At 33.9% G+C, this 20011-nt stretch overlaps 3 protein-coding genes across 4 annotated transcripts in view; 2 read left to right on the top strand and 1 right to left on the bottom strand.

Moving 5' to 3' along the window:
- The window catches only part of LOC129755896 (axin-like), a 50829-nt gene extending 31319 nt beyond the window's left edge, over positions 1-19510 (top strand). For both annotated transcript variants that reach the window (XM_055752593.1, XM_055752594.1), the window contains exons 2-3: positions 6827-7313; positions 17310-19510. In XM_055752593.1, the coding sequence (XP_055608568.1) occupies positions 7227-7313; positions 17310-18077 (855 nt within the window). In that variant the 5' untranslated portion in view covers positions 6827-7226 and the 3' untranslated portion in view covers positions 18078-19510. The remainder of the gene's footprint in view (positions 1-6826; positions 7314-17309) is intronic.
- Positions 1-20011, top strand: part of LOC129755884 (axin) — a 357557-nt gene that overhangs the window by 31277 nt on the left and 306269 nt on the right. The window lies entirely within an intron of this gene.
- Positions 1-20011, bottom strand: part of LOC129755886 (homeobox protein goosecoid-like) — a 370053-nt gene that overhangs the window by 332322 nt on the left and 17720 nt on the right. The gene's annotated exons all lie outside the window — the stretch shown is intronic.

Raw genomic sequence — 20011 nt, 5'->3', positions numbered from 1 at the left:
TTTAGAAATAAAAGTTTTATATGAATTAATGAGCTTTAAATAGAATCAAGTTTTTTTTACACTTTCTGCTGTGATGTCAAAAATACTTGTAATGACATTTTTCCATAATCAGTTATCTATCAATTTTACTAGTAATAAACTCTTTATCACCAAAACTAAAATAAACTCTTTATAAACCAAAACAAACAAAACTAAACTTTAACACCAAAAATTTATCACCAAAACGAATTTGACGAAATTTATAGTTGAGGACACTATTTACCAAATCAATAATTAAAAAAATAAGCACCAAAATGGTTATGGTGAAACATGTTTATTGAAAAAATTTTCCTGGAATGTTTTTAAAAACTGATATTTTTTATTTTCATATTGTTTTTTCAATTTTCAAATGAATTCACCGAATTTTATTGTACGTTTTTTTTTTAATTTTCTAATCAACTTGCCGGATTTTTTTCAATCAAACTTTTTAAATTTTTAAGACATATTTTTAACAATTGTTTCCTTGTTTTTAAATTCTGAATTTTCGTGTTCTTCAACCATAAGCCTTTAACTCCAAATTTTTAATAATAAAACATAATTTCAACCTTCTGTTCTTTCAGGACCCAATATTTTAATCAAAAAAAAAAAACAAAATACTCAGAGCTTGTAATTAAAAGCTCAAAAACCTGCGATTAAAAATTTAAACACTTCTTATTAATATTTTGTATATGAAATCATGTTTTTTGGATCGATCATGATTTATAAAATTATCTAAAAAGTTTGAAAAATTGTTCTCAGTAGCAACTTTAAAAATAAATTTTAATACGCAGTGTTAACTAACTTTGTATTTGATTTGTGCTTTGAATATTAATAACAAAAGTTTTGAAATCATTATTTTTTATTTTTTATCAGTTTTTATCATTCACATAATTACTCATTTTCTAACATTTCTTTGTCAGTGTAGTTGAACATGGAGGATTTTACTTTATTAAAGGTTTTATGTCTGGCTTCTATAACTGGCACTTTTAAAATAATTATAAATATATTCTTCTTTTTATCAAATTAAATTAAAACATCAAACATTGAATAAATTCTGTTCAAAATTCATTTCTTATTCAGTAATCGGTAATTTACATTTTAAATCGTAATTAAATATTTTTTGTTCAAATTAAAAACTACAGCGGAATTTCTCACTAAACTTCCAGTTAAAAATGAGGAAAAGAATTCCAAATTTAGATGAATAAAAATTAACAATTATTATGATTTTCCTAACATCTATTCATGCTAAGTTTTGTACAAGATTTGACATTTATTTTAGAATTCAGATATTTTTTAATTTTAAATTTCCAAATTTTGTTTATCAGTCATTTTTTTAGTTTTTGTGTTGAACATGAGTGACATATGGTTTAAGAAAACCCTTTCCTTTTCAATTGTTTATTTTTGGTATTGTTATTAATTTTATCTAAATTTGAATTTTGAAAACCCCCCCGGAAGGGTCCATCGCACGGGCCTGACTGGTCACATTTTTTGTACTTCAAAGTTATTTTTTCGTTCTACATAGTCACTATTTGGTCACTTTTTTCGGTCCTCAAAGTCACTATTTGGTAACTTTTTTTCAAATTTTGGTCACTAAAGTCCCTACTATTTCATTGTCAAACCGCTACCAGCCCTGGAATAGAAGACAAAAATAATTGTGCGCAATTTCCTTCAAAATTCATCTTTATTAAATCGAGAACTGACTAAATCGTTGTTTATACAGAAAATTAATATGTAGAATGAGTGATAAAAAAGTATGTAAACACTGTTAAAAATGTCAGCCAAGCTCAAACGAAATGTTGAAGTGAAGGACATGATCGGAAACTACGGTTAAAGATCATTAGGGTACAAAAGTCTTATACCAGCATTTTGAATTATGAATAAGCAAAAAACTAGGTATAGAGCGCTGAAATGTCCAGTAAATTTGTCTCTGAGAGGTTAGAAATTACGCCGAGCAATTATTCATGTAAACTAAACCTCAAACAACAAATTTTTGGCCAGGTCCAGACTCGTAAGCTCTTAAACCGGCGCTAAGCTAATGCGACAGATAAGTTTTGATGGACGACAAAAATGTAAAAAAAAAACAATGTTTAACAAGTTACCGCGATTGAATCCTTTCAGATCTCCGATCGTGGCAGAATAAAGTTTCAAAAGCTCAAAAAGAGTAGTCTTGTTTGAAAAAAAATTTAACTTACGATCTCAACTAATAAATTTTACCTTCATTCGAATCTTATGATGATTCCACCAGAGCCGGGTTAAGCCATCGGGGGGCCCGGGGCAATTTTTTTTGGGGGGCCCTATAATTCGATTTTTTTCCCAGAAAATAAAAAACTTTTTAAACGTGTAAAAAACACTGGAGATGAGTTCAGTAAACTATCTTCAAATAGCCATGTTGTCTGCGTAGAAAATAGTTTTCGGTATCTTCAAATAACAATTGATAATTTATCACGTACAAACATTGCGGTAGAATTTAGAAATTCCTTAGAAATGAAAGCTCTGATTTAAGCTGCAAAATGCAAATTTAAGTTTTCATTTTTTTTTAAACCCTTATTATCAACTAAATTTCTCTAATTTAAAAAAAAATTACCGGATAGATATTTGAAATAATGTTCATATCATAATTGACCGTTTGGTTTGTGCTTGTTCGAGAAATATTTACCTAGCTACAATTAGGAAGAATCATGCAGATTTGAAACATAGTAAACAAAATTTAAAAAAATAAACAAAATAATTAAATCCACATTCCATAGAGATAGAGATATAAGAGTTTAAGAGTTCAAAACTTTAAATCACGTTATATTCAGAACCAAAATTCAGTGTCTTAAATCTAAATCATAATTTCAAATCGAGTTTTGAGAAACAAAATATGAATTAAATTAAGTTACAATCAGTGCAAAAGCAGAAATTGCACCAAATGTGAATTTCAATTCTATGTCTTTGATACACAAAAAAAACCTTTTCATGAGATGTTTTTGAATAAGATTCTCATCAGATAATTTTTTTCATCAAATTGTTATTTCAAATGTGACAAGAGTTTCATTCGATGCCCTCAAAGCCAAAAGGGTATTAGTGCAAGAATGATCGGTTGAAAATAAAAATCAGGATAAAGATTAAATGTTTAAAACACAGAACCAGTTTTCATTGAAAAATATCAGATAAGGAATCCAAATGAGTAAATAAAGATCCTGAATTTTAAAAATTTAGAAAAATCTTGAAACTGAACTTTAGTAACTGAAGAAACAGCACAAGACTTGAAAATTCCAATGAATTGAATCTGGAAAAATATAAGATTAAGTTCATAGAAATAATCATATTAAGAAAATCACTTAATGCTACTAGCAACTCAACTATCAGATCGTTTTATGATAATTTGAGAATGATCATTTGGAAAATTATATGCTGAATTCATGATTTTCACTTCAGTAGATTATAAAATTTTGTCAGTTGAAAATGTTCCAATACAAATTTCAAGTCTTTTTCCGCCAACCTCCTGACCTTGAATCTTGCTAAAACAAAGTACATGATTTTTCACTCTCCTCGGAAAAAAATCGAACCACACAACGATCCTAAACTATCTTCTACAATAATTGAAAAGGTAACAAACTTCAAGTACTTGAGAATAACTCTAGACGAAACTTTTTCTTGGCGCTTCCACATTGATCAATTGCAAAAACAAATATCATCTTTTAGCGGTATTTTATGGAGAGTAAAAGCATTTGTTCCACGTCATGTTTTACTGAAATTCTATTTTGCCTTCATACACTCCCGTCTATATTATTTGATAGCGGTTTGGGGTAGAGCACCATTGTCTCTCCTCTCCCGTTTACAAACCCTCCAGAATCGATGCATTAAAACAATCTATAATCTTCCCCGTCTTTACCCAACCAATGTACTTTGTTCCGATAGATCTCATAATATATTACCTCTCTCTAAACTGTGCGATTTACAAACCGTAGTTTACGTATTCGATAATCTGCACTCGTCTAACCATAACCAAAACTTGATATTTAATGCGGGCCGGAGAGTTCATAATACCCGTCAATCTCACCATCTTATGCGCAGCACAGCCTCTACCTGTCTTAGTCAACGTCGAATTTCTTTCATTGGTCCTACGAAGTTCAACAGCCCTCCAGGAGATATAAAAAACAGCTCTAGTAGAAACATTTTTAAGGTCAAACTAATACAATACTTCAAAGTAAACCTAAACCAATAACCAACCACTAATTTAGCATTTTTTTATTTTTATTTTTTTGATAATTTTCTTAGCAGTAAATTTAGTTCTAATTATTTAGTTTTAGTTTTTTATTATCAATTCTTATAAATAAATAATTAATTTGTTAATCATCAAAATACATCTCTTCAAAGGAATATTCTTCCACTGAGATTCATTGAGTAAAATTCTCTTTTTTCATACTTCCTCGTAGTAAATAATATTTTTTACGTTCTCAGCATGATTAAAGTTTGTCCGCGTTTGAGTTTTTAATGTTATTTTCTTGTTTGCTGCCAGACATGCTGAGAACAGTTAGCGTCCATTACCAGGGGGCTCAAATGAGCTTTTTGGTATGGGGGAGTGTGGTGGGCCGCTAAGAAAAAAAAGAAAAAAAAGTCTAAGACAGAAATTTCGATGGAAATTCAATGAAGAAACTCTATACTGTCGATTGGTCCAATTTAAGCAACTACAGTTTTTTATTAAAAATATTTTACTTTTTAAAATAGAGAGGGAAAAGGGTTTAGAATTTATTAACCAATGAAATTTTCAATAATAAAGATTGAAAGAGGAAAGGTATTCTAATACGCGATAATAACCCGGATACTTCCCGGGTATAATTCTGAAATGTTTATCATAAAGCGAATTTAGCTGTTATTTTAGTGCAGTAAACCATAACTTGTAAACAAAAGGAACAACAAACATTATTTGTTGTGCAAGACGATTGAATGTAATGAAAATGAGGAGATGTCTTTTCTTTTTTTCCTGTTCTTTACAGAATATCGAAACTGATATAGCTCGATAAAAAATGAAAATTTGAGGTGTTGCCTCATATTATTCTTAATTTTTTTTATCGAATTCGGTTTTTTCCAGAAGATTTTGATATTCTCAGCTCCCAAAATGTGAGAGAGCTCCTTCACTGCTTTCTCTAGGGGGCCCCCTTAGCTTTTTAAAGACAAAAACTAATCAAGATATTATTGCACGTTTTTAGTTTTTATATTCCAAGTTTTCATTCCGATTTTCTAGTTTTGATTTCTTTTCATGGATTAGCAGTAGTATGATTAAGGTAATGTTAAAACTTATTTCCTCTCGGGGGGCCCCCTTAAGCCGGGGGGCCCGGGGCAATTGCCCCTTTTGCCCCCCCTTTAATCCGGCCTTGGATTCCACTATGTTTTTGTCACATTTCGTCAGTTGACATTCCAGTAAAATCTATTTCAGTGGCACAAAAACAATCAAGTCTTGTAAGAGGCGAATGAACTAAATATTTCAAGCTTCTATAAATAAATCAATCAATCAAGTCTTGTAAAATTCAAAACAGCTGAAGCCTCAAAATTGTCCTCAGTTTCTGTCTAATAACAATGTTTAGTCAAAAAAGTAGTGGAAGTTGAAGTATTAGGATGCAGTCACCTAAAATACAGATATGATGAAGAATAACTTTAAAAAATTGCGCCGACCGACGGGAAATACCAAGAATAAATTTCCATGAATTCCATGAATTTTTCTCAGAAAGTTTTACGATCAAACGAGTGGTTTTCAAGATACACGCATTCATAACAGTCCCATTTCTGAATGAATTAAGAGTCTACTTTGAACTCGATTGTCTTGCAACCGTGCAATCGAACAACAATCGGTAACCCACACATCATTATCCCATATCATTAGAAACAAGAGTACACCCCTCCCAGTGGCAGCCATTTTCTGTCACCGCATCGAAGAAATGACACACGATTCGTCAACGCCGACGGACCAATTGTATTCCGCCGGAGAGTGCTTCTCGAGTAGCGACCGATTTTAAAATGTGAAATCCATCGGTCCTTGCTTGCGTTGCCTGAAAGAAGGGGAGTTGAATTGATGAATGGGAACAACCAACGTACGTCCTTCGGGTCGCGGTCGTTGTTGGACGTTCGACTAGCACATGGCGACAATTTGGTGTTCTCAGGATATTCGTTTGGGTTTTTCTTGTTTTGTGTTTTTTTTTTGCTTTTTGAGTAATATTAATCTACCATTATATACTGTGGGTGTCTCGATAAGTATTGAAGTATTTTGTCGTACGCCTCATTATGACCATTTTGAACTTGTTCCTTCTTATTTTCCATATTTTTCAAAAGTTTAAGTTTCATTCTACATTTCTAAGTTTTGTTCTACAAAGCTGGGAAGAGGCGATTGACATGGCAACTCCTTGGAAAATGATTATAGAATGAGATACAGATATTATAGAAAAATATCTGCAACTGACGAACTACTGACAAACTGACGAAACTATTTTTTGTTAATTCTTCAAATATTTTTCACCCCAGCAGCTCATGCGAACAGTTATGTAGCATCTTCCCTCGTATCCAGTTGATAGGGGGAGAACAATACGATATAGGAAATTAAGAAAAATCAGATGAACCATGAGATGTGCCAGCTTTTATGATTGACGTTTCAATGAGTCTGAGCACACAAAATGCCAAGGGCAAAAGAGCACCATTGTGCTTCAACGTGTATATATCCACTCTGATAAATCTATGCTTTAAAACCATTCCATCGAACCCTTCTTGTACCTCTACCGATCGCCAACCGGACTAGTTTAACCACAACATATTCATTCATGTTTCATTTCAGCTGGGCATCATCATCGCTGTAAAAAGGAGCCCCTAAACGATCGCAAAAACCGCAGACGCCGCACTACATTTATCTAATTAGCAACGTAACAGCTTTCCATACGCATCACAACTTAAAAACAGCTGGCAGCATGTGCCGCCAACCGCAAGTAACGAGAAGCCTCCGGACGTTGATCAATTTTTCAGCAACCGAACGACGAGAATAATAATTGTACAGTAAATACTGGAACTCAACCAAAGGACGCGCACCTTTCTGGTCTTCCTTGTTGGTTTTTAAGTTTAACCAAACTCTATCGAAAGCGATAGTTAACACTGACTAGCTGACTGACTGACTGACCGTTGATAGGAGAGGGTATATGAAGTAAGTTTTTATACCCCTATCAGCCATCAGCTTTGCATCGATGAGTCAAACTCCGGTACACAAATTTGATGACCTTACCTGCAGTGGACCTAGACCGCCAGTGCCAGGAGAGGAGAGTCGTCGAAAGGTAGGATTCGTTTTTTTTATTTCTACTTCTACCCTTTCTTTATGTAATACACCGTGTTATTCAGAATTAATACCAAAGTTTACAAGGTACATCCATGTCCCTTGATACATGAAATATAAAATTAAAATTTACTAAACTATGGGATTTCAAGTCCAGATTGCATTGTGTTATGGTCAGTGTAGTTTGTTGTATTTTTATTTTAACAGCTACAGATAAAATCTTACGTCAAAAATATACCTTCACTATGTGGCGAAATTGGTGTACGGACACCATTGATGCAATCGACATTGTTCAAATTTCCGTATGCATTCTAACTGAACATATATAGATCCAAACAAAATAGCTTACAATAAAGAGTATAAGAAGTTTTTAAAAAAAATTTCCAGATTTTAGGGATATTGAAGGAACTTCACATGTTTTTTATCATATCGATCATCATTACGGAAACATATCAACATGATGATGCATTTTTTTATTTTTTATTAAGGACCTTTTTTATTATACGGGTTTATTTTTTTTAATTACTAAAGATTGTCTGCAATTTTCTAAAACGTTTGCATTAAAAAATCGGAAATAATTTGCCGATTTTTCATAGTTTTACCTGGCTTGTGATATAGCTCAGTTGGCAAGTCAGTTGCTTCCTGCAGCACTTATCATGATTAGTCATGAGTGTTTAGGAGAAATTCAACATCTCTATCAGTCAAACTCTTTCTGTTATTGCGAAAACAGTGAAGCTACCGTGAAACGGGGTAATATTGATCATCGGGGTAACTTTGATCAACATGAAATTTTTCTACATAATCATCAATAACTAAGTCTAAAGTTAAAATATTTAAAACTTTTTTCTACGTTTAAAAACCTACAATTTGAGTTTCGAATTAGGAAAACCTTGGTTTGTTTTTGAAAATTTCAAATGTAAGTAAAAATGTAATTTCAAAATCTTGAAATATCTATTTTTTCGAAGGCTTGCAAATAATCATCCTTCCTAATGAAATCAAAGCATTTAGAAGCAGCAGGTTGATTTAAGTGAGAGTTCAACTTTTTTTCCTCAGTAAATGTTTAGTTTTTGTGTAGTTTTTGTTGTATTTAGAGGTAAATTTTTGATATTTGAAAAAAGGGACATTTTCCAAGAATAAGCCAGTCTAGGACAAAAAGCTAGAAACTCTATAAAATGGTAAAATTTGAAGGATTAAATTCAAGGGAAATAGTGCGAGGGCCTAAAAAATTAAATGTAGGCAAAATTCTTTTTTTTTTGTAATTAAAATTTAATTATTTAGTAGTGTTAAAAAAATTAACCCCTTAGTTTATGCAGCATCACTGTCCATTTCCAGATTTTAATTGTTGTTGGGCGACATTAAGTACCACGATGTTGTTTTTTTTTTGACCGCGAAGAAGTCTAAACCATGGGTGGACAAACCATGGCCCGCGGGCCACATATGGCCCGCGATCAACCTTTGTGGCCCGCGAAGCTCTTTTTGGAAAAGTCATGTTCTAAGAATGGATCGGTTTTCTTAGTCTGCGCATATCATTTGAAAAAAATATATTTCAATCTTTTTTAACTAAATTCAAAACAAAGATCTGAAAATCTCTTCGAAGTGATATAATCCAAAGGACTTGTGTACAAAAACTAATTTCGAGAAAACACGCCTTTAAATTGTTGTGTTTGGACATTTTCCATACATTTTTTCGAACATTTGCAATTTTAAATAATTTTGCAATAATTATAAAACATCAAAAATTTGCTCTGTAAATTTTTCCAATTTTTTATTGTTTGCTAAACTTAAACAGAAAAGGATTTATTTAGGAGAATTAAACCAAATCTAAATATATTTTTATTGGCATCTTGCTCTGTATTTATGAACATCAATAAAGGCAGCATTCATCATGAACATCAATAAAGATAAACTAGACAGAATTTACAGTTGGATAGTAAAATTCGACTAGAACCGGTTTGGTACTGACAAATCTCTCAGAAGGACGACTGTTTTTAAACAAAATTTTGACTTGAAAAAAGTGCAGTGATGAAAAAAAGACTCAATTTCGTATTTATCCTGTTCGAAGAAAGCTTTCCAAATTCACTTGTCAAATCGCAATATTGAAAACGTTGGAAAAAGTTGGATTGAGTTGAGGTTGACGTCCGTACTTTGAAAAATCAATATTATTTATGATATATGAAACTAGAGTTCGTCGGAAAAAATATTCTTTCAAATGTCAAAAGCTTGTGAAGGCTCCATTTTTTCAATAATACAATTGTGCGGTTTTTTTTAATTTGCAAATTTTTCTAAGGAAACGGTGAACTTGAAAACTTTGGAAAACGGACGGTCATTTTTATAATATTTGGAGACCATAAAATTGACTTTATGTCCATTTTAGTCACGTCATTTGACATTGCTGGGATGAATAAACCGATGAGATTTTAAATGTCTTGAAAAGATTGATGTTCATAGTACATAAGAATAATTCATTTCGTATTGCGTAATATTCATACTATTTTTCAAATGAAGCAAAATTTGAAAAAAAAATATGCGAGGACAAAAACGACGTATCTGGGCCGGAAAAATCCGGATTATTTTCATCTAAAACCTAGTATAATCCGGGCAATTGATTTCAAAATTGTCGACAAAAACTCCAGGCAACATCAATAGCAAATAAAAAGCAAGAAAAAACTTGATAAAAAATGTCTATCAAAAGTAATCAGCAGATTTTAAATCGTTTTATAGGCTTCCTCTAACTAAACCTTTCATGATTAGTTCTGTAAAACTTACTCGAAAATTCTCCTTTTGGATGCATAACTAAAAAAATTTACAATATAATTTGATTATTTTTGTTCGATTTGGCATCCGAGCATTTTTCAATGAAATCCGGGTATCCGAGACGGACCGGACTTTTCCCAAATTTTGTATTAAATATCCGGGCAATCTGGCAAGCTTAATCTTAACTCGATGTGACCTAGGCAAATATGTTTATAGCGTTTTCCAAAATCTGTTTTTTTTTGAATACTCAAGAACAAATATTTTTTTTTGGCCCGCCACCTAATCTTATTTTAGAAATTAGGCCAGCCTGTTGAAAATGTTGGCCACCCATGGACTCTAAACCAAGAAACACCGAATCTCGGCATTGTATATCTCAGAATTCTTTGGACCAAACGTTACAAATTTAGTATCTTTGAGCCACCGAAAGTGTTGCGTTCAATGTTGTAAAGTTTCATGATTAAATTTATCTCATTTGAGTTTGTTCCGAAATGCCTTAGCAATTGATAAACTAGCATTAGTAAATATTATAAAGGTGTTTTGTATTCTTTATGATCAAGAAAACTCGTTAAAACCGCCAGAATATAGACTAATCACTGTTACCCCAAAGCATCAAATCAATCTAAAGTAGTGGTAGTCTAATAAATTTCTGCAACCATGTTTTACGTTCATAGGAGTCCAGTACTGGATTTAAAGATATGAAAAATGCCACATTCCCCTTAACAGGAAAAATAATCGAAAAATATTGAAAAAAGTGATCAATCTTACCCCTGATTACGGTACTCCTTTTTGAAACGTGTGCGTTCTACTATTACAGTCCACACTGAAAATACTTTTCACTTAAAATTTAAGTGACCTCTGGAGTGAATTTTGGCCATTTGTGAATTCATGTGAATTTTAAGTGACCGTCAAGTGATGTTCACTTAAGTGACTGGTCAAGTGATTTTTAAGTGAGTGACGCAGTGAATTCCAAGTGAGCTTGAATTGAATATGAAATGTATGCTCAGGTCGTTTAAATCTTTGAGTAATAGTGATTTTTAGATGAAATTTTGGAATATCAATGATTAAAAAACTTCGTTTAATCAAAATAATTATTTATTCATTTGCGAATTCGAAAAACTAAATTAATTTTTATAAATTCATTGATGGGTTCAAATCAAAGTTTTGAACCAAAAAATTCATCCACTTTTCGATTTTTTCCCAAAAGTTTGGTGGATTTTTTCTGAGAATAATAAAAAAATAAATTAATAATGTTTCGAGGCTTTTTTTTTTCATGATACGTACTTACTTTTATTTGCACTGTACTTGAAAATTTCAGAATTAAAATACCATCGGGAAGGATTTCCGGAACCTATTTTTGAAGGAAACAGAAAGAAAAACAAAAATTAAAATGAAATATTTTGGTTATTGGAGATATATTACAACTTACATCCAACAAAGATTTTCCACCATGGCAAATTTATTCATAATTGTTCTGTAGAAGTTACAACTTCTGCCGATTCCTATTTTGGCCATTCGGACGAATAGTTGCACTACGACTTGTTACCCGCCTCACCGGATATTTTTCTCGGGCTCTGGAAGTATATAATTGTTATGAAACTTATAAATTACTCTTTTTCTGCACCTAGCAGCTGATACACAATTCTGATATGTTTCCATATCAAAAAAATCTATCACAACATGGCTGACATCCGCTACCTGTACATTCATTTCAATTTTAAGTGACCAGTCAAGTGAAATTGATAATTAAGTGAAGGGTCAAGTGAATTTTAAGTGAGGATGTAATGAAATTGAAGTGAGCGCCGGAGTAAGTTGGCATTTAGCGGATTTCCAAGTGTAAGTCACTTGAAACCTATGTGATGAGTTAATAGTGAACATTGATTCGGTCACTTTAAACTTTAAAGTGACGGGTAAGTGAAATGTACATGAGCCACTTGAAATGAAGAAATTCACTGAACTCCCACTTTTAAGTGAAACGTCAAGTGTATTTTAAGTGTGATTTTGGGTTCAGTGTACCGTGTCGAAAACAGATACCTTACTGCACTTGATGTATGCCGGATACTTCAGTTTTGGCATCTCAAACGACTTGACACTCTAAATCTAGAACAACAATCAGAGCATTTTTTATAAATTTTTTTCAAAAGTCATGTCAAATTGCGTCTATTTTACATTTCACTCAAGAAAAATCAATTAGCATTACCAATTTAATCATGTTTTAAAACGAACATACACATATAGGATATCAGTGAAACTTCATTCTTCTTTAAAGAGATCTAAATGCTACTTAAGACTAAAGCGTACATCTTTCAAGGATGTGATGGCTAGCATCTTACTAGTGCTAACACCACCAGCCTGTAGAAATAGTACTATGTATGCCGTGACCGAGACTCAATCTCATGACCTCTGGCTTAGAAGACTGAAACGCTATCCTCTAAGCCACGGTCGGCGGCCAATTTGAAGATAATAATCCAAAATTTACATTGCCAAAAAAAAAAGATATTTTAAATAAGACGTCCAAAATTTTAAAATTCTGTCATATCTGTGAATATTTCTTAAATTCTGTGTTCTGTGACACAGATTCTGTGATGAAAATTGGCTCAAAATTTTGTGAAATTATAGATTTTACTGTGATTTCGGCAACCTTGAGTTCGGAGCTGCAGGCAAAGTCGCAGCGGAAACGGCTGAATGAAATGATCAATGTTTTTGTGAAAATTGAAAAATAAAATGACAAAAAAAAACTGCAAAAAAGACCTCTACGCACACTTATTGTTCTCCATGACAAAAGTTCCGATTAGCTGAGCGTTTTGAACGAATTGGTTTTGAAAATTTAAGATTAATTGATAAGGAAAACGAAGAAATAATGCAAAAACCACACAATTCGATTTTGGCCGTCATTTTAAATTTTCAGATAAAACGCCGGAAAACCTCTTCGAGATGGCTGTTTAATGTTTAGTGATGCCTGGAATTGGTGCTGTAGGGAATGGGTGATTTAAATTGAATATCTTTTAGGCGAGCCGCACCCAAAATATTATTTATTAATAGTTAGCAGAGCTTTAGATAATTTTTTATAACAACAAATTTCTGACGAAAACATAACTGAAAAAGGAAGAATAAAATCGCTAACCCTGTCTTTATTATTCAGCTTACCATATACTTACTATTATACTTACCATTACGAAGAATTTTCAAAGAAACTGCATAAGTTCGCACAATTCCGTGTAAAGGTGCCAGGTGTCCTGATTTTCCAGGATTTGGCCGGATTTTCGAGGGACCATCTTGATTTTTTAAAAACGCTTGAATTGTCCAGATTTTTTAAAAATGGTCTTTAAAATGTCCTGAATTGTCCTGATTTTATTATTATTATTATTATTATTATTATTATTATTGTTTATTCATCTGACAACGAGTTCTACATGAAAACTTAAAAACTATTTAACTAATATTATACAAATCAAAAACAAGTAAACCGGCATTTAGATTTCATGTAGAAGTAGGGAACGAACAACGGAAGATGATAGATTATAATCAAAGCATTCATAATATTCGTTAAAAGTTGAGCACATTGCTCGGATTGGTTCGTATTGTCCGTAGCCCGTTCGGTGGAAGTTTAACCGCAGTGGTTTCTCTGGATCGAAGAGTTCTCGGGATAACATTCAGGTTGATTTTTTCCAATATAGCAGGAGCGTCGATTTCACCCAGTAAGATCTTTGCGACGAACATAGTTTTCAGCAGATTCCTTCTCTGGTCCAGAGTTTGCATTCCTAATAAGTCGCATCAGGATCGATATGGTGGTAGCTGCAATGGGTTTTGCCAGGGCAGAAAACGAAGAGCAAAACGAGTAAATTTCCTCTGAATGGCTTCAAAACGGTTTATCCAATTTGCAGCAAATAGGCACCAAACTATGACGCAATTCTCGAGATGTGACCGCACAAGTGAGCAGAACAGCACTTTCAAACAATAAGGATCTTTAAACTCCTTACCAATCCTCATGATGAAGCCTAAGTTCCTGTTTGCTTTAGCAATAGTGCTTTCATAGTGGTTTACAAATGTCATTTTAGCGTCTAGCAGGACACCAAGATCTTTGATTGATGTCACACGTTCCAAGCAGCAATTTTCAATAGTATAGCACCAGTTCAACGGCGTCTTGCAACGAGTAAACGATATAACGGAGCATTTTGTGGTGCTTACTGTTAACAAGTTTCTTCGACACCACATGACAAACATGTTGATCAAGAGTTGCAATTTTTTTGCAGTCTTCAACAGAATTGATTTCCAAAAAAATTTTCAAGTCATCTGCATATAATAATCTGCATTTTGGGGGCAGCACGAAGCGCACATCATTGAAGTACACTGCAAATAAAAGTGGACCCATGTTGCTACCTTGTGGAACACCAGAGACGTTACTGAACGATTGAGATTCAGTATTTCCAATTCAGACTTTGAGCCTTCGATTCATCAAATATTATTTCATCCATTGTACGAAGGAAGGCGTAGCCCCTAATCGACTCAGCTTGGCTAACAGGATGCGATGATTTACTCGATACAAAGGCAGCCTTAAGGTCGGTGTAAACCGTGTCGATTTGGATTTCTTTTTCCATGTTTCGATACAGTATGAAGTAAATTCAACCAGATTTGTATTCGTTGAGCGGCCAGGATAAAAACCATGTTGATCAGTATCATTTTCAGAAAAATAGCTAAATTATAATCGAATTATAAAACACTTTTTGCAACTTGTTTCATAAATAACAATTTTGAGCAAGTTCTATCAAATTGAACATGAAAGATTTTTTGGAAGCCTTAAAATTTACTGGTGTAATTTTGTTTGAAACATAATGTTACAATTTTTTGTTATGTTCGATAACTCCTGGATTTTTGCCCCGAGATTTTAGGGAAAAAAATTGAGAACCAATGCCCAGATTTGGTCAGGTTTTTAAATAAAATAGCCCAGATTACGTGCAAAAACATATTTTGGCAAGCTTATTCTAGGCAAGGGTCAATCTGTCGAAAATAGGTTTTTCTGACTATATTTAAGCCATATTGAATTTTCACTGTAAACAATTTTAAATGCAGAACAAGATGAATCGTAGTAGTGTCTTGATCCAGTTTCGGATGTGTAGATAAGATATCTAAGGTACTCACCGAAAAACGTCGATAATTTCGAAGAACAAACAATCGCGGTGATAAATCCAAAACTCGATATCTAAGGTAATAGATGTATGGGAAAAATTTTATGATTGAATTGTGAAAACCAACCATATACACTTGGTGGATTGACCCAAAAAACTGACCCTCTCGACCCTCTAAAGGGGGAACCAAAGGAAATAGGAAAAAAATCGAAATTTTAACTTTGATGCCAAATGTCCTAATAATGGATAAAAACGGTGAAATCTGGTGTTATCTCGAAAAAAAAGGAAAAAATTGACCTACAAAATCACGTAAAGGGGAACCAAAGAAAATCCTGAAAATCTAAATTTTAATGTTGATACCAATTGACTTAGAATTCATGCACTCCTCTTGTTAAGGGAGATGAGGGCATAACGAGCTTCCAGGGCATAACGAGCTCCCAGGGCATAATAAGCACTCCTTTTTTCTACATAAGTACGTGTTTTCTTAAACAAATTTTCATAAGGACTTGTTTCGTACTACCTATAGTATTAATTTTTCACCCAAAAAGATATATCCTTTTTCATCTTTACAGAGATATTAAATAATAATCAGCTAGGCTCTCAAGTGACGAAAATATTATAATGTTTGAGCACCACCAAAATAAGCTTTTATGACCTTTAAATCATCTTGAACTGAAATGTACGCACTGCAACATTGATCTACACATTGTTTCTCAATTTTCACCATCATAAAATTTTTGATTTTTCACTTTAATCAATTTTAGATAAAACGCGTTTTTACTTTAATTCGTTCACTGGAGGCGAACAGAGTACTATCAATGAAGGCATAATGGGCGTTTTCTGCCAGGGAATCTAGCAGCGAATTCAACTCGATGAAGTCAACTGAATAATAGAGCTACAGCTTGACTTGTTTCATCTGTCGATTTGGCCTATTGGTAAGGTGTCGGAGAAGTAATCAGTAGACTCGAGTTCGATTCCTGTTCGAGGGGATTTTTTTTTGCACATACCATTCATGATTGATTTTTTTTATTGTTACATTATACGGCTAATAGCATCAAACCATCATCCGTCAAACAAAACACCAAAAACATAATGTATGAGCATGTTGTAATTCTTTGAATTCTACAAACAGACCTAGATTATTTTGTTATTACTTTGTTTGATGAATCTACGCCTCACCGTTTAGTGCAATCATGATCATGAATGATAAATGAAAAAAAAAAATCACCTCCACCAGGAATCGAACTTGAGCCTACTGATTACCTCTCCGACATCTTACCAATAGGCCAAATCGTCAAGTTAAGCTGTAGCTCTATTATTCAGTTGACTTCATCGAGTCGAATTCGCTGCTTGATTCCCCGGCATCTTGCCTTTATTAATGGTGCTCATACTGCCTCGGGGGGTTTCTCATTATGCCTCTACAGTGACTGGTTTTCAGCTTTCGGCAAAAATTTTCAAAATGCATTTTTAAACGTTTTTATCCACTTTTTCAAGTTTCATCCAATTAGACAATAGACTATTTGAGTGTCGGAACACGAAACAATGATGTAATTCACATATTACAGCTGTTCTCTTTGGTTAAATAAGCATTTTCCTTAAGATGGCCATTATGCCCTCATCTCCCCTACGTAGAAAAAAAATTGTCTAGAAATCGACTATCTGGGACTTTTTTGTTTTTCGTAGTCCTAGAAAGTCGATTTTTTGCCTAACCTTTTTTGGATATTGACGATTCATACATTTTTAAGTCATTTTGTATAAAAACTAAAATTACGATTTTTTACCAAAGGGGGGACTTGTGAGGGTAAAAAAGCGGAAGCTTATGCGCTTTGAAGTTTTGAACAGGTCCGTTTTTTCCAATCTTCAAAATGTATATGGTCGGTTTATGAAATTCGACATGACCCATTTTGCTGCCACCTTAATCTACAAGGATTGGCCTTATAGTCTGCTGATATGATGATAATGAATAAGATCTTATTTGGTTTTGAATTTTGGTTTTGAATTTGAACTCTGATTTTTTCGAATCAGGATTGAAATATTTAAGGTGATATTCAGAATATAATTTTTCAACATTTTGAGTTGAGAACTGAGACGTTCAACTAAACCTGCATTTCTCTCCACAGATGACCGATACTCTGCAACCGGATAAATCCCGGGAGTCGCCGCCGGGCTACTACCGCTGGGCTGACAAACTTCAGAATCTGCTGGACGATGGCGACGGAGCGGAACTTTTCAAGCGGTTTGTGGAGCTCGAAGGTGAAGAGCACGCAAACCGGCTCAATTTCTACTTCGCTTGCGAGGGCCTCAAACAACAAACGGATCCCGAAAGGGTGATGCAGCTCATTAAAGCTATCTATTGGAAATTTTTAAAACGAGCTCCCAAGGATTCGAGATTGTACGTGGACGACCAGATGCGGAATATGATCAAGGCGGGCCTCAAGAATGAGATGATCCTAACGCCGGACATCTTCGACCAGATGCAGGCGGACGTGGCTACCATCATCAGTAAGACTACCTACCCAAATTTCCTGCAAAGTGAGTTGTACATACAATACGTGCAGAATATGCAATCGAATGGAAGCGGAAGCGGCAGCGGGGGTGCCAGCTGTGTCAGCATTCCGACAATTGGAGCCGGTCCGTCTTCCTCCGGTGGTGCAATATCTTCAATGACCAGCAGCAGCTCTGCCTCGGAGCTGATCTCACATAGTTCCTCCGCCTTGCCAACGTTACACGAAGACTCAGAACTGGCCCACGCTGACTCGATCGAGCAGCTGTACGGCGCCACCGGACCGGTAGTGGTCGGTCCGGGAGTAGCATTTCCGTCACCTCCGGAGTCAGCGGAAGTGGCAGCAGTAGTAGTATCAACATGCCTTCCAACAAAACAGCAATGACGCTTACCAAGGATGCTCTTATGGCCACGCAGAAAAGGCGACTGGAAATGAGGCCACCAGGGTGAGTGAAGTTATTTGTTTGGTAGATTTTTTAGCGGTTATTATCTAGATCTGCAAATACGTGCTTGAAACTTGCACTTTTCTAGCTTTATTTTGTTCATTAGAGAAATTTGATTGTGTAGAAATTTGGCAAATATTATAGACACAGTTTTAATAAGGTAAGAGATTTTTAAACTTTGAAAACGTTCCAGGTTAAACAGTTTACAGGAAAAACTGAAAAAAAAAACTAGTATTTAGACTCGAATTAGCAAAAAACTGAAAATTCCAAATTTACTATTTTAATGAAGACTTACATCAGGGTGGCCCTTATTTTCCAATTTTAATAAAACCTAGCTCCCACCCACCAATCTGAATCCAAACATTGATACCGTAAAACGGGGTAACATTGATCACCGGGGTAACATTGACCAACAATAATTTTTTCCACATTATCATCAATAACTCAGCCTTTAGTTTGAATTTTGGAAAACTGTTTTCTACGTTTGAAAGCCTATTAATTGAGTATCAAATAGGCAAAGTTGTGGTTTGTATTTGAATTTTTTTCTGTAAGAAAAAATGTAATTTCAAAATCTTAAAATATCTATTTTTCCAAAGCTCGCAAACAAACAGTTCTCCTGATGATGCCAAAAAGCATTTACAAGCAAACAGGTTGTTGAATGTGAAAGAACAACTTTTTTTCTTTGTATCTGTATAGTTATAGTGCTATTTTTATACTCATTTAATGATAAATTTTGTATTTAAAAAAAAAAACCACATTTTCCAAGAGATAGCGCGTATTGGAAAATGGATAGGAACCCTATCAAATGGTTAATTTTGAACTAAAAAAAAAAGTGGAAATAGTGAGAGGGACTAGGAGAATGTGTGAAGGCAAAACTTCATTTGTATTTTTAAGCTAAAATTATTTAGCAATTGTTATAATTTTTGCCCCTAAATGTATGCAACATCATTGACATTTTTTCAATTATAAATGTTTTAAAACAAAACGTTAAAAGCAACATAAAATTGATAAACTAGCATTCGTAAATATTATGAAAGTGTTTTATATCCTTTATGATCAAGAAATTCGATAAACCGTCAAAATAGAGACTGATCAATGTAACCCAAAGCATCAAATTTTGAACAGAGACGAAATCGATTTTAAATCAAATTTAAAGTAGACTAATTAATTTCTGCAACCATGTTTTACGTTCAAATGAGTCGAGTACTGGTTTTAAAAATATGAAACATACCACATTCGCTTTAACAGAAAAAATAATCGAAAAATATTGAAAAAAGTGATCAATCTTACCCCGGATTACGGTACATCGAACAGCTTTGGAAGGTTTATTGAAAAAAAAAAGTGGTCATCCTTTGTCCCATGTAGATACACAAGTTACTGTCAAATTTCTTTAGGTTATTGAATGAATATTATTTCTAGCTTAATTTTTATTATGTTTTAATACTGTATTTTCTTTTCTTCTTCTTTTCATTTTCATCTTTATTTGCATTCATCGTATATCCTGCGTGTGTGCATTATGCACTCTTATGAACGGATTGAACCATCCTTATGTTTGTGTTTTGTATGCTGCGTGTGTGTGTGCTTTCATATCACATTTTATGATCCTTTCGTATGCCATTTTTGCCACGCATGCGCTCCCACGCGATGGGTGCTACTCTCCTATCCACTCGTCGAAATCCCTCTATCAACCATGATATTTCCCACCCACAAACATCATCCCTCACTCCATATTTGCTGTGAATATTTCTGCCCTCGTCGCACCGCACAAATCCAACTCACAAAAACCCCCCCCACCCTAACAAAACCCACCCCCAACACCAACAACCCCCCACACCCCAAAACCACCAACACCCCACACCACCCCCCAAAAATCCAA

This window comes from Uranotaenia lowii, chromosome 3 (genome assembly GCF_029784155.1).
Source record: "Uranotaenia lowii strain MFRU-FL chromosome 3, ASM2978415v1, whole genome shotgun sequence".
Taxonomy (NCBI): domain Eukaryota; kingdom Metazoa; phylum Arthropoda; class Insecta; order Diptera; family Culicidae; genus Uranotaenia; species Uranotaenia lowii.
This window is presented reverse-complemented; position numbering and strand designations above follow the sequence as displayed.